This window comes from Myotis nattereri (assembly GCF_964212035.1).
Source record: "Myotis nattereri genome assembly, chromosome: 2".
In the NCBI taxonomy this organism is placed as follows: domain Eukaryota; kingdom Metazoa; phylum Chordata; class Mammalia; order Chiroptera; family Vespertilionidae; genus Myotis; species Myotis nattereri.
In genome coordinates this window covers 96,231,584-96,247,514 of record NC_138076.1, presented here as the reverse complement: position 1 = coordinate 96,247,514, position 15,931 = coordinate 96,231,584, and the positions used below count along the sequence as shown (strand labels likewise).

General features: G+C 36.9%; 1 protein-coding gene across 1 annotated transcript in view; it reads right to left on the bottom strand.

Annotated features, from left to right (window-relative positions):
* Positions 1-15,931, bottom strand: part of SACS (sacsin molecular chaperone) — a 92,286-nt gene that overhangs the window by 31,687 nt on the left and 44,668 nt on the right. Inside the window, exons 5-7 of the mRNA XM_081083027.1 lie at positions 15,537-15,622; positions 12,480-12,591; positions 1,666-1,812 (exon numbers count right to left, since the gene is read on the bottom strand). Coding sequence (XP_080939153.1) covers positions 1,666-1,812; positions 12,480-12,591; positions 15,537-15,622 — 345 coding nt within the window. The remainder of the gene's footprint in view (positions 1-1,665; positions 1,813-12,479; positions 12,592-15,536; positions 15,623-15,931) is intronic.

The window sequence follows — 15,931 nt, the reverse complement described above, 5'->3', positions numbered from 1 at the left end:
AAATGTGATCATTCTCAAATGGGGAACAAATCCAGAGGGAGATGCAGGTACTGGCAGTCTGCCAGACTCTGACTAAACAATTCATTCTTGTACAATAGTCTCCACACTTATGCCATTCACATATGTGCCCCATAATTAAAAACTGATCTGAGGGGTAATATTCAAATAGTTTAACACATGAACATTAATATTCATGTATAACAGTAACATAAAATTGTAATTTATGAATATAATTGTATTACATAAGTAATATGACTTAATAGAATATTATACAATATATAATAATGTAAATTCAATACAAAAATATAGGCCCTAACCGGTTTGGCTCAGTGTATAGAGTATCGGCCTGTGGACTGAAAGGTCCCAGGTTCGATTCCGGTCAAGGGCATGTACCTTGGTTGCAGGCACATCCCCAGTAGGAGGTGTGCAGGAGGCAGCTGATCGATTTTCTCTCTGATCGATGTTTCTAACTCTCTATCCCTCTCCCTTCCTCTCTGTAAAAAATCAATAAAATATATTTTAAAATATATATATATAGGCTTACTAAAATTGGGCTATAGTGAGGGTGACCCTATGTCCCACTCATCTGGGGCCGTTCCAGTTTAGGCCAGTTGAGAATAATACACTCTCATGAGTGTTCCAGTTTGGATGATAAAGTATAGCATCACCCTAGCTATAGTTATAGCTCTGCCAACTCAATCTTTCCTCCTGCAAGTTCAAAATGCAAAAACAATTTGAAACTAAACCGTAATGAGGGCCAATTCCATAATTTTTTATTATTATTACAAACTGTAGTAAATACTGAGAGCTTTGATTCTGGAAGAATAGCTATATACTCTTAGGGATGTCTATCCTAAGTTTCATGTATTTCCTATTGTAACTATGAACCAGAAACCTCATATACTTTCTAGATTCAAAACATGATTTCAAAGTAATCTTTAAAATACTCACAGGTTTAAGAGCAAAATTTTTATGAGAAAAATGTAGAGAAACCAGATTCACCTCAAAGATCTTTACTCTGTCTGTTATTTGATACCATTAAATCAGGGGTCCTCAAACTTTTTAAACAGGGGGCCAGTTCACTGTCCCTCAGACCGTTGGAGGGCCGGACTATAGTTTAAAAAAAAACTATGAAAAAATTCCTATGCACACTGCACATATCTTATTTTGAAGAAAAAAAATCAAAACGGGAACAAATACAATATTTGTATTTGAATGTGGCCCGTGGGCCGTAGTTTGAGGACCCCTGCATTAAATATTACATTTTCTTCCTTAACCTCCTGGTATTTAAAAATATGTATAAGAATATGTGAGAATTGGTCTGCCTGACTCAAACATTTCCAGTGTAAAATATCTCAGAGTAACAATTTTGTGTGAACATTTCAAGAGCTACATTTCAAACCCTATATAAAATGACTGAATATATTACACTGTATTATGATGACATTAACTTTTAGCATCATATGATGAAGCTTTGATATAGTTACCATGGTAACTTCTGGAAACTCAAAACACAGATATTTCATTGATACACTTTTTGCCACTGACCAAAATAAAATTGGAAAAAAATACCTTTTAAAACAGCATCTCTGAAGTTAACCAAATAAATGACAAACTACAGGTTAAACTAATTTTCAATATCAAGACTGAAACCAAATACTATACCTGTTATGTGATAGACAGAATTGAAGCCAATTCCAAATCTTCCAACCTTCAAAGGGTCATCCTTCTTCCTGCTTCTTGCTATTTCTTGAATACCATGCCAGTCCTCTGGGGTGAAAACTGCATTGTTGTATACATAGAGAGCTGACCCTGAATGTTAAAATGCACATGCACATATTCAGAAAGCACACTAAGGTATTCAGCTCTTTTAAGAACTTCCTCCACATGAAGTTGCTTATTTGATGAGAAGATGAAAAGAAGTGAATAGAATGACTGAATTCTGTATTATAATGTCAACTGTTTTCAGAATAAAAATAAAGAACAAATTAATGGTAAAAATTACCAGCAGAAGGAATATAGCACTATTGGCCAAAAATTCAAAAAGGAAAAATTAGCCCAGCTGGCATGGCTCAGTGGTTGAGCATCAACCTATGAACCAGGAAGTTATGGTTCAATTCCCAGTCAGGGCATATGCCCAGGTTGTGGGCTTGATCGCCAGTGTCGGGTGTGCAGGAGGCAGGCAGCCTATCGATGATTCTCTCTCATCATTGATGTTTCTATCTCTCTCTCCCTCTCTCTTCTTCGCTGAAATCAATAAAAATATTTTTAAAGGGAAAATTAAGGGTGTTATGGTATTTAAACAATCAAAATACAGGGAAAATAAGGAAATTAATCACTTTGTAAAATATGTTTCTCAACAGCATATTAATTTTTTTTGCAAATGAGATTATTTGTAAATATACTAAGGAGACTTTCTATCTGAAGAAACCTTATTATTATACTAGAGGCCCAGTGCGCAAATTCGTGCACAGGTAGGGTCCCTCGGGGTGGCCTGCAGGGATCGGGCCGAAACTGGCAGTCCAATGCCGCTTACCACTCCTGCCTGCCACTCCCGCTCATCCAGGTCCCGTTGTGCCTGCCATGGGCTTGCGCCTGGTCAGTCCCAATAGGGAGAGGCTTGCGTCGCCATAGCGGCACTTGCCAGCTGTGAGCCCTGTGTCTGGTGCCTGTCCCAGGATGCGATCAGCCCTCTGGGTGGGTGGTAGGATGCCTTTGCCAGTTCGGGATCCAGATCTTTCCCGCTGATGTTTGTGCCAGTTGTCAGGAGCCACCTGGCAGCCGCTTTTATATCGTTTCTTCCTTGCAGAGCGTCTACTGAGGGGAAGTGGCCATGGTGCCCGAGGCCGACTTCCAGGAGGCCAGTGGCACTGTTGGGATCATGCTGGTGGCACCAGTCCATTGGTGCCTGGCCCATTCTCCAGAGATTGGACCTACAGGACTACTAAAGCAGGGAGTGGCTGCCGCCAGGCTGGTGAGCCGCCGGGACTGGTCAGTTAGCTGGACGGTGCTCCCACTGTGGGAGCGCACGGACCACCAGGGGGAAGCTCCTGCGTTGAGCGTCTGCCCCCTGGTGGTCAGTGCATGTCATAGTGACCGGTCAACCAGTCCCTCAGTCATTCGGTAGCTTAGGCTTTTATATATATAGATTATTTCAAAAAGTGAACAATAATACAATAATCACCTTGTAAGTATTTGTTTTTGGCAGCTTCTGTATTTTTCTATATGAGGCACTACTTATATAATTTAAAAAGTCATTAAAGTGAGACATTTTTAAGTAAGCACATCAGGAGAATATCATCCTGTCTCTAAAGTAGTTCCTTTAAAAAGTTGTAATTATAATTCTACACAAAATATTTTTAGAACTCTACTTTTTGAGATTTATCTTCAGAATCTCTAATATTCTTTGTATATATTCAACTATAGTAACTCATCATACTTTAATGAACATTTTTCTTTGAAAATATTACTGAAGTATAACATACATTGGGCGGGAAAAGTAGGTTTACAATTGTGAGTATGCGAAACACAGAGTTAATTCTTATATTATTATTAACTACTGTATTATTTTCTATACAAACTATAAACCTACTTTTGCCTGACCCTGTACATACAATAAAGTACCAAGTTTTTTTTTGTTTTTTTTTTTAATATATTTTATTGATTTTTCACAGAGAGGAAGGGAGAGAGATAGAAAGTTAGAAACATCGATGAGAGAGAAACATCGATCAGCTGCCTCCTGCACATCTCCCACTGGGGATGTGCCCGCAACCCAGGTACATGCCCTTGACCGGAATCGAACCTGGGACCTTTCAGTCCGCAGGCCGACACTCTATCCACTGAGCCAAACCGGTTTCGGCTAAAGTACCAAGTTTTAAGTGTACAGATTGATGTATTCTTACCAAGTGAGTAAAGCTGTATAACATCCATCCAAATTAAGTATAGAGAACATCCCAGCATCCCAGAAGCTCTTCTCATGTGATTATAAAGTCAAGCACACATATGTGGATGTGGGCCAAACATAGTTGTTTTACAAAAATGATGTGACTGCTATTTGTAAAATAGTCAAAGTAGGAATATGAAAATAGCCAAGACTGCTGAGGTTTTTTTGAGAAGGACAAAGAAAGAACACAGTGGTTAAAGTGGATTCTAGAGCCAGGTAAGTTTGAATATCAGACCTAGTCTATGTTATCACTTTAGGCAAAATTAAAGCCATTAAGGCTCAGTTTCCTCATATGTAAAATAAGGATGAGAACAGTATCTGCCCACAAAGTGCTGAGGATCAAATGAGAAAAAACAGATGAGGGACTCAGCACAATACGCAGCATTAAGACATAAAAGAGTCAGATGTTATTACTGTTATAATTATTAGTAGTACAGACAGTCCTTGGGTTACATTGGACTCGACATACGTTGTTTTGTGGTTACGTTGCCATCTCCCATTTATTTATATTAAAAAAAAAAAAGTTCTGTCATTTTGACATATGTACATATGTGCTTTAGGTTTTTTATTATTTATTTACCACAAGTAAAGGTCAGGAATTGTTATCTTTCTTTTAAATTTTTTTTTACTGTTTCACTTCATTGCTGCTGTGTATGTGCTCCATGTGAGTGACGTAGGTGCTTATGTAGGTAGGTTCCAGCTTACGGCGAAAATCGCATTACGTCGCGCCGTAGGAACGGATCTCTGACGTAACCCGAGGACCTACTGTATATGATAATGTTAGTCTTTATCATTAACAAAACAAACATTATAGGAATATTGATAAAATAAATGCAACAGCTAATTCCAGCTGGTTTAAAAATGGCATCTAGCAAGCAGTGCCTAGTTCTGCCTGTTCCAAATGCCCATTAAAAATACCTAAGATGACAAAGAAACAAGGACCAACCACAAAAACTCACAACACTGAACACCAGGGCTGAAAATGAACCTCTTGAATCTAGAAAAAAATAGCATAACTATGAGGTCCACGGAAGGGAATTAGAAATCCAGCCACGAAGCACAGCGGCCAGCCTGAAGGAAGACCCACCCCTTCCTTCCTGCTGTAAACTAGAAAACTGGGCAGCAGACCCTTTGCTGCCTGACTACTTTTATAAAACACTTGGTAAATTATAAAATAACAGATGCTTGTTTTTTTTCAAATAAAAAAGTAGTTCCTATGATAAAGAATTTCCTCCTCACATACCCCCTCTCCACGGTTTTTTGGAGTGTCAAAACTACTCCCTATCCTACACATCAGTGCAACTCTAGAAAGAAGGAACAGGTGAAAAACACCCTGTAAGTAGAAGTGTCCTATCTGCTGGTTGTCAGAGCCCTTCCCACACCCTGGCTTATCAGCATCATAACCAGGCAGTGCATATAAACAAGCCCACTTCAGTGAGCAGAGACCTGGGTAAGAGGCAGGTAGACTTCTTAACTGGTTTCTGCATCTAGCAGGTATAATCTAGATATTGTTTAAGGTTTTTAATCAAGGTATAATTCTGATCCTGGAATGAAGAGAGAAGCTGTATATTTTGCCTTTGCTCCAATCTACTTGAGTCACTGAATCTCTGCCTCCATCCCCGAGATCACTCCCTCATGCAATGGAGGACATCTTTCCCACACAGACATTTGCCTTGCCTCAGGGGAAGACAGTCAACACACCCTATTGGAACCACTTAAGAGATTAAAAATAACAATTAGCCTCCAGGCAGTAGCAACTACTCTACCCTGTTTAAAAAAACTCTTGCCACACCTGAGGATGATTGCCTGGGGGGCAATTCAGGTCAGAATCCTATTAGTCTGTAGGCAGCAGCAGTCTCTGGGGGCTTTGAGTCTAAGCCTGATCTAATTAGTCAGAAACAGCCTTTAACACTGTCCCACACTAGAGATTGAGAGGTATAGAGGATCTACCTAATACACAGTAACAAACCCAAAACAGAAAGCCAAAATGAGGAGACAAAAAAACAACCCCCAAATGAAAGAACTAGAGAATTCTCCAGAAGAAGATATAAATGAAGCAGAGATATGAAATTTATCTAAATCAGAGTTCAGAGTAATGATGGTAAAAATGCTCAACAGCATGAAAAAAGATATAGTAACTATGAAAAAAGAACAGTCTGAGATAAATGACATAACACAAATAAAGAACACATTGGAAGGGAAACACAGCAGATTAGGGGAAGCTGAGAATCAAATCAGTGAATTAGAAGACAGAGTTGAAACTATCAATCAGGAAACCAGAAAGAAAAAACAATTAAAAAATAGGATGACAGCTTAAGGGAGCTGTGGGACAACGGAAATGTAACAATATTAGAATAGCAGGTGTGCCAGAAGAGGCGGAAAGGGAGAAAGGCATAGAGAAGGTGTTTGAAGAAATAATGGCAGAAAACTTCCCTAACCTGGTTAAGGAAAAACTCACACAAGTTAAGGAGGTACAGAGAACCTCAAACAAGAACCCAAACAGGCCCACGCCCAGACACATCATAATTAAAATGGCAAAAATTAAAGACAAAGAGAGAATCTTAAAGGCAGCAAGAGAAAAGAAAACTGTTACCCACAAAGGAGTTCCCATAAGGCTGACACCTGATTTCTCATCAGAAACTCTACAGGCCAGAAGGGAATGGCACAAAGTACTCAAGGTAATGGAAATCAAGGATCTGAGACCAAGATTACTATATCCAGCAAGGCTTTCATTCAAAATAGACGGTCAAATAAAGAGCTTCCCAGACAAAAACAAAGGCTAAAGGAGTACATCACCACCAGGAATTCTGTAATGAGCAGAAGAAACAGAGAGAAACCTAGCCATACAGAAATATAATGGCAATAAATCAGTACCTATCAATAATAACCCTAATGTAAGTGGATTAAATGCTCCAATCAAAAGGCGTAGGGTAGCAGAATGGATACAAAAACATGACCCAACTATAAGCTGTCTATAAGAGACCCACCTCAAAACAAAAGACACACACAGGATGAGAGTGAAGGGATGGAAAAAAATTTCCCGTGCAAATGGAAAAGAAAAATAAGATGGAGTAGCAATACTCATATCTGATAATATAGACTTTAAAATGAAGGTCATAATAAGAGACAACAAAGGTCACTATATAATATTAAAGGGATCAATTCAACAAGAGGATCTAACCCAACATCGGAGCACCTAAATATATAAAACAACTTCTAGAGGACTTTAACAGAGAGATCAATAACAGTACAGTCATAGTAGGGTACTTTAACACCCCTCTGACTTCACAGGATAGGTCTTCCAGACAAAAACTTAACAAGGAAACAGAGACTCTAAAGGACACACTGGATCAGATGGCTTTAAAAGAAATTTGTAGAACATTCACCCCAACGCAGCAGAATATACATTCTTCTCAAGTGCACATGGGTCACAAAGACCACACGTTAGGACACAAAACAAGTCTCTACAAGTTCAAGAAGACTGAAATCATATCAAGGATCTTCTCAGATCAAAGTGGAATGAAATTAGAAATCAACTACAATAAAAACACCCAAAAACATTCAAACACATGAAACCTAAATAGCATGTTACTAAACAATGAATGGGTTACCAACAAGATCAAGAAAGAAATCAAAAACTTCCTGGAAACAAATGAAAATGAACACACAACAATCCAAAATCTCTGGGACACAGCAAAAGGAGTCCTGAGAGGGAAGTCCATAGCACTAAAGGCATACCTAAAAAAAACCAAGAAAAATCAGCAATAAACTACTTAATCCTACAACTTAAAGAACTAGAAAGAGAACAAGAAAAGCCCAGAGTAAGTGGAAGGAAATAATACAAATTAAAGGAGAAATAAATAACATAGAGACTAAAAAAAAAAAAAAAAAAAAAAACAATACAAAAAATCAATGAAACCAATAGCTGGTTCTTTGAAAGGATAAACAAAATTGATAAACCATTAACTGGACTCATCAAGAAACAAAGAGGACCCAAATAAATAAAATCAGAAATGAAAGTGGAGGAGTAACCACTGACACCACGGAAATACAAAGGATTGTAAGAAAATACTATGAACAACTATATGCCAACAAGCTGGACAATGTGGATGAAATAGATAAATTCCTAGAAAAATACAAACTCCCAAAACTGAATCAGGAAGAATCAAAAAACTTGAATAGGCTAATAACAACTGATGAAATAGAAGCAGTAATAAAAAAAACTCGCACCAAACAAAAGCCCAGATCCAAATGACTTCACAGGGGAGTTTTACCAAACATTCAAAGAAGAACTAACACCTATACTCCTCAAACTATTTCAGAAAATCCAAGAGGAAGGAATACTTCCAAACTCTTTATGAGGCCACCATTATCCTAATTCCAAAACCAGATAAAGGCACTACAAAGAAAGAGAATTACAGGCCAATATCCCTGATGAATATAGATGCTAAAATCCTCAACAGAATTCTACCAAATCAGATCCAGCATTAGAAAGATCACACACCATGACCAAGTGGGATTTATTCCAGGAATGGAAGGCTGGTACAATATTTGCAAATCAATAAACATGATACATCACATAAACAAATTATAAGGCAAAAATCACATGATCATATTGATAGATGCAGAAAAAGCATTCAACGAAATCCAACACCCATTTTTGATAAAAACTCTCAGCAAAGTGGGAATAGAAGGGTCATACCTCAACATAATAAAAGCAATATATGACAAACCTACAGCCAACATCGTCCTCAATGGGAAAAAACTAAAACCATTTCCCCTAAGAACAGGAACAAGACAGGGATGTCTACTTTCACCACTCCTGTTTGGCATAGTACTGGAAGTGCTAACCATAGCAATCAGACAAGAAGAAGAAATAAAAGGCATCCAAATTGGAAAAGAAGGAGTAAAACTGTTATTATTTGCAGGTGACATAGAAAACCGTAAAGACTCCATCCAAAAACTACTAGACTTAATAAATGAATTTGGCAATGCAGCAGGATACAAAATTAACACCCAGAAATCTATGCCTTTTTTATATACCAATAACGAACTCACAGAAAGAGAAACTAAAAAAAAAAAATCCCATTTATCACTGCAACAAAAAATTAAGATACCTAGAAATATACTTAACTAAGGAGGTAAAAGCCCTATACTCGGAAAACTACAAGATGTTGAAAAAAGAGATAGAGGAAGACATAAACAAATGGAAGAATATACCGTGTTCATGGATTGGTAGAATCAACATCATACTACCCAAAGCAATCTATAGATTCAATGCAATCCCCATTAAAATACCAACAGAATATTTCACAGACTTAGAACAAACTTTCCAAAAATTCATCTGGAATAAAAAAAGTCCCCGAATAGCTTCAGCAATCCTGAGAAAAAAGAACAAAGTTGGAGGGATCAGAATACCAGATATTATGCTATATCACAAAGCCACTGTTCTCAAAACAGCCTGATGCTAGCACAGAACAAACACAGAGACCAATGGAACAGAACAGAGAACCCAGAAGTTGACTCAAGCCATTACATTCAATTAATATTTGACAAAGGAGTCAAGAGCATACAATGGAGTCAGGATAGTCTCTTCAATAAATGGTGTTGGGAAAATTGGACAGATACATGAAAAACATGATACTAGACCACCAACTTACACCATACACAAAAATAAACTCAAAATAGATAAAGGACTTAAGACAGGAAACTATAAAAATCTTAGAAGAATCCATAGGCAGCAAAATATCAGACATATGTCGTAGCAATATCTTTACTGATACAGCTCCTAATGAGAAAATAAACAAATGTGACTACATCAAAATAAAAAGCTTCTGCACAGCGAAAGAAACCAGCAACAAAACAATAAGAAAGCCCACTGCATGGGAGAACATATTTGCCAGTGTTATCTCTGACAACGGTTTAATCTCCAAAATTTACAGGGAACTCATATAACTTAACAAAAGGAAGATATACAATCCAATCAAAAAATGGGCAAAGAACTCAAATAGACACTTTTTGAAAGAGGACCTACAGAAGGCCGAGAGACATATGAAAACATGCTCAACGTCACTAATCATCTGAGAGATGCAAATCAAAATGGCAATGAGGTACCATCTAACACCTGTCAGAACAGCTGTCATCAACAAATCAATGAATGACAAGTGCTGGTGAGGATGTGGAGAAAAAGGAATCCTCATGCAATGCTAGTGGGAATATAGAGTGGTGCAACCACTATGGAAAACAGTATGGAGTTTCCTCAAAAAATTAAAAATGGAGCTCCCATTTGACTTTTAAAGCCTATCTTTAGCCCTTGCCAGGTTGCTCAGTGGGTTGGAATGGCATCCCATGCACCAAAAGGTTTCAGGTTCAATTCCCAGTCAGGGCACATACCTAGACTGCAGGTTCAATCTCCAGTTGGGGCACATATAGGAGGCAACCAATCGATGTTTCTCTCTTATATCAATGCTTCTCTTTCTCTTCCTTCCTCTCTCGAAACATATAGATATCCTCAGGTGAGGATTAAACTAAATAAATAAATAGCCTATCTCCAAGTATACTTATACACCAACTCAGTTAAGTAACCTTGTTTCAAATATTTTTAAATGAAAGTCAAGGCTAGAAGTAAAAAAAAAAAAAAAAAATCATACAATTTAGGTAACATTTTACAACAAAATATTCCTACAATCTCTTCACTCTTTCATTTATGGTTCTCTAGTACACACTAGTGTAAGTATGACAGCAGACCTAAAACATTATCACATAAATGATCTGATTTAATCCTCAAAATAACTGGTGGTAAAGTTTGTTCTTATTACCATCGTATAGGCAAGCAGACTTAAATTAAGTGAGGCCCAGTAATCTGCTTAATCACCTTGAGTAAATATGAGGATCAGAGCTTCCACTCTACATACCAGTGCCCCCACTGTATAGTATCGGGACTTAAGCAAATGCCCCTCATAACCACAGTCGGTATTTTTTTTAACAATGGTTACATTAAACCATGGGATCTTAGAACCAGGAAATCTTACTGGCTCAATCCTCTCATGAGCAATGGAGGTGAGGTGACATGCCCAAGATCACAAATGTCCCAGGAGTTAGGACTGATGTATTATGTCTCACCACATCTCTTTATAGAATAAAAAGATGCAGCTCTCATATCACAAATTTGGCCTAAGAATAAATCTATTAGGTATAAGAAGTACTAAATGTTTAATGTTTAAATATTTAACAATAATGCTGATTACCCTCCTGAACCATAAAACATATTTTTAAAAAATATATGACTTACATCTCTTTAAAAATATGTTCAGGAAAAAGTCTGAATTGATCCTCCTTTTTCTCAATAACTTTCTATGTAATATACAGTCATTTGCAATCATCCTATTGACTTCATAGCTGCACTGAAAATCATGATTTTTTAAAAAAACAACACTTCAAAGAGTGTAACTGAGGTATCAGGAATCTATTGGTTATGGTTTTCTTATTGCAGTGATGGCAAACCTTTTGAGCTCGGCGTGCCAGCATTTTGAAAACCCTAACTTAACTCTGGTGCCGTGTCACATATAGAAATTTTTTGATATTTGCAACCATAGTAAAACAAAGATTTATATTTTTGATATTTATTTTATATATTTAAATGCCATTTAACAAAGAAAAATCAACCAAAAAAATGAGTTCGCATGTCACCTCTGACACGTGTGTCATAGGTTCGCCATCACTGTCTTATTGTCTTTCGCTTTCCTTATTCTCTTATCTCCTTCAAAATTTCTTTCCAACCCACTTCAAAACATTTCAAGGGTATTCTAAAAGCAGAATCCACTTCTTTCCAAATGTAGAGAAGTGTTATATATATGGAAAAGGTATCTTTTTGTGTTGCTAACGATGTAAGATACTCAGAAGTGACTAAATAGAACAAGAGGCTTATGTACAGTTGACCCTTGAATAAGGTGAGGATTAGAGGCGCCAATGCACCCAGTTGAAAATCTGTGTTTTACTTTTGACTCCCCCAAAACTTCAATGGTCCCTCAGTATCCACAGGGGACTGGTTCCAAGACTCCCCACAGACAACAAAAAAGATGCCCAAGTCCCTTACATAAAATGGCATAGAACAATGTATCCAGTAGGTCCTCTGCATTCGTATATTCCCACCTGTGGATCAAAATTACTATTTTTAATCCACAATTGCTTGAACCTAAGGATGTGAAACTCAGGGACACAGAGGGAAAACTGTATATTTATTAAAAAGAATCTGCATATAAGTAGACCTGCACAGTTTAAGCCTGTATTGTTCAAGGGCCAACTGAATTTACACTGCTTGTTACTTTGTGTTGAGATTTTTTTCTTTGTTCTCTAAAAATACCAACTAGCAGAGATACCTGCCCACCAAAAGCAGAGAAAACCATCTGAAGTGGAATGAAATATACCAAGAAGTGAAGTATGAGTGGTAATTAGACTGTTCATTAAACAGAGTATTATAAATCAATAAAAAGCACCTGTTAGTACATAAAACCTACTCCTAAATATTGATTCTTACCCTGATATTGTGCCATATCTTTTGACCAAAGAGTCTCTGTTCCATATTGAGTTTCATCATACAAAAATTTTACTTCTGTGGCACCAGCATCTTCTGCGTTCTGAATTAATTCCTAATCAAGATATACACCAAAAACAATATTTCATAATACAGTAATCTACTGCCCATCTTTATATTTACTTGTAATATTTAAAAAATAATTACATTTCAGTAAAGAAACCCACTGCTTGCAACATTATCTTTAAGATCTGGTGAGGATACTACTGAAAGTAATTGTTACATACATATGAGTATGGTTGAAAAGACCATGAGTCCTTCTTCAATTACACATACTTACAATGCCTTTTTTAACTCGCTATTCTTAGCCTGCAACACAAATCCTGAGACTATTTACAACTCTGCCTCTTATTTACAACCTACCCAAAGCCTTCATACAAAAGAAATTACTCAAGTTCCAAACTACACAGACTATTTTGTCATTTGGGATAAATACCCATTCTCAAGCAGTTACCAAAAAAGATCTCATTTATCATTTGCTTACCAAACTTACCTTTCTCTTAGAAAAAAAAAAATCAGTCTATATGTACAGTATGTTGCATCTTGAAAACTTGAGGTTAACATGTCTTTCTCCTATACTAAGATGAAAGCTTTTGAGGTCAGCACTGCCTTATTCCTTTCATAAAAAGGATGGTAATATTGTCTGGTGGATAAGTAAGTAGATGGGTGAATGGGTAATAAAAGCACGATCATGTGAGAAAGGAAAGGGCAAACTACAGGATTTACACCCATCAGTAGCCTCAAAAAAATCCCCAGTCTCAACAACCCCAATCACTTTGGCACACCTACCAAAATCATGTTGGGAGTTCCACACTCTAAAATAAGAGTCCAACTGCTAGAGCCATTACCATAGTCATTAGAACTTGAAATGAACTTCAAAGATATTAACCCTAGTTTATTTTGGACCTTATCTAAAGTATAGAAAAGTCAATACATAGCAATTGCCTGGGTGAGCTGTGATTTAGGCCAAACCAAATCAGGTGGTTACATTTTAAATGGATGGGTCTTTAGAAACACAATAACCCATCTTGTTATTTTTTACACTCATAAACCTCTAACATTGGGAAGAACTATATTTTAACTTTTCTGACATCTTGCTATTACTAAACCTGGAGTGGGTTGGGAGGAATGGGCAAGAACTGAAGACAGCAATGCCAACAGCAAAACCTTTATCAGAGTAAAAAGGTGACAGTGCTCACATGAAATGAGACAACTCTAACTGAATAAGGGACTAGCACAGATCAGAGAGCAAGTTCTGAGATCAGGTAAGACGTGTAGTTCACTGGGTGTAACCCAAGAGGTTGGGAAGTCTTACCCAACTGTTGTTCAACCCCAAACATGCCCTTATCTACTTCCTTATTGAATACAAATTACTCCTGTTCACACAACTGCCTATTTCTCATATAATTTGTAGACTAGTTCCTACACTATTTAGTCTAACAGAATCCCTGAAATTAGTAATCTTATTTACATTAGGCTATTATGATATAAATGAGAAATAAGAATTAAAAGGGAGCAAAATATAATGTTAACTTTCAAAATGAGAGCACTTTCAAGGTTGGATCCTGGTTTCATTTGGATATCTATTTTTTATTTATGTGCATTTTAGGGGTCAGAGATGAAGAAAACTGGAGATAAAATCCCAACTCCCAGGCTCCAACTATCAGTCTCAAGTTGAACGAAAAATAGGATGGGATGCTTTTTCTCAGGGGATCTCTCTCAAACTGATTCTGAGAAGAAGAGGCAATAAATATGTCAATTTGCATATAATCTTAGGCGATTTATTAAAATATCTGGACCTTTCAGCAAACATCACAAAAGGCATAAGACTAAGATTCCTATTAAATCTAAAACGGCTGAATTCTACTAAAACATCCAAGGAACAAAGATTATATTCAGCTGGCTCGCACATAAATATATATAGTAAGCAAAGAGGAAGGAGTAAATATCAGCTGCTTGCTAGCTACAGGAATGTCCAAAGAGCTCACTCACTATTGTGGCCTTGTTTCCTAATAGGATTTATCACTCACTTTTGAATTGATAATACTCCTGTTACCATCAACTAAATCTTCAAATTTAAATTTATTCTCTTTGCCTCTCTACCCCCATTTCAACTCAATAAACATACTCTTCCTATCTTCATTTTCCTAATTTGTCAATATAAAAATGGTTTGCAAATTAACTCTGTGAATCACTGATGCCTATTCTTAAATAATACATGTCATTATTAAAATCACTGAAGATGCAGCAATCCTCTTTCAGCTCTATCTGAGTATGACTATTAACCTAGTCCTTATTTTCTAAAAATTTACCATCTAAACTAGAAAATATGAGGACTAAAGAATTGTTAATAAACACTAAATAAATTAATGAGAAGGAAAATGCATAATGACTGATCTTTTACAACTAAGGAGGTATCTTGCTAAACTTAAACACAAAATCTAATCTTTGTAATATCTTCCATATTGCTTTCTTTTATGGTTGCTTATTTTATTTTGAGTGTATTCAAACTAAAAGAATACATCATAAATAGCTTTAAATAACTGAAATAATTAAAGTCTTCCCAAAAGCAAACCTCTAAAACCAGGGGTCAAATGAGCACATGTCGATGGCCCCTGAATGTGGATTCTGTATTATTTTGTTTGTGTGGTTGGTTGGTTGGTAGATTTGTAATGCCATTGTACAATGTTTCACATGCAATTCATAAAATTACATTATAGAATTATACACAGTTACAAAAAAGTGTTCCTAGAGTAGCACTACTTGATTACTGCAACTTAGTGGGTCCCTTTTGCTCTGAAACCCCACGTATTTATATTGACTGTGTTCTCAACCCACATCATCCTGTGAATGCACTGCAGGTGCAGAGGGTAATAAGTATAGCTATTCAAATCTAGACAAAATTCTAAAACATGTAAACACTAACAAGACTTCTAAGTAATTTTATTCCCCTCATTTTTATCAAAGTAAATTCATACACGTACACAACACATGCCCTACCTTAAGAATCTGTCCTCCTTCCGGATATCTTCTTAATATGTCCTTGAGAAAATCAACAAGTGGTGGAGTTGTTTGACCAAATCTACCTAAAATAAAAATCCCATGGCCTGTTACCAATGTGTTATTTGATTCCAAGACACAGTAAAATTCTACAAGTTAAAACTTCATGTTTTACTGCAGCTCTCGGTTATGAAACTCTACGTAATAAACAGATTCAGTAGAGAGTAAAGCAGATTCTGCCCTGGCTGGTGTGGCTCAGTTGGTTGGAACATCATCCTGTACACCAAAAGGTTGTGGGTTCGATTCCTGGTCAGGGAACATACCTAGGTTGCGCATCCGATCGCCCATTGACAGAGGCAACCGATCAATGCTTCTCTCTCACACTGTTGTTTCTT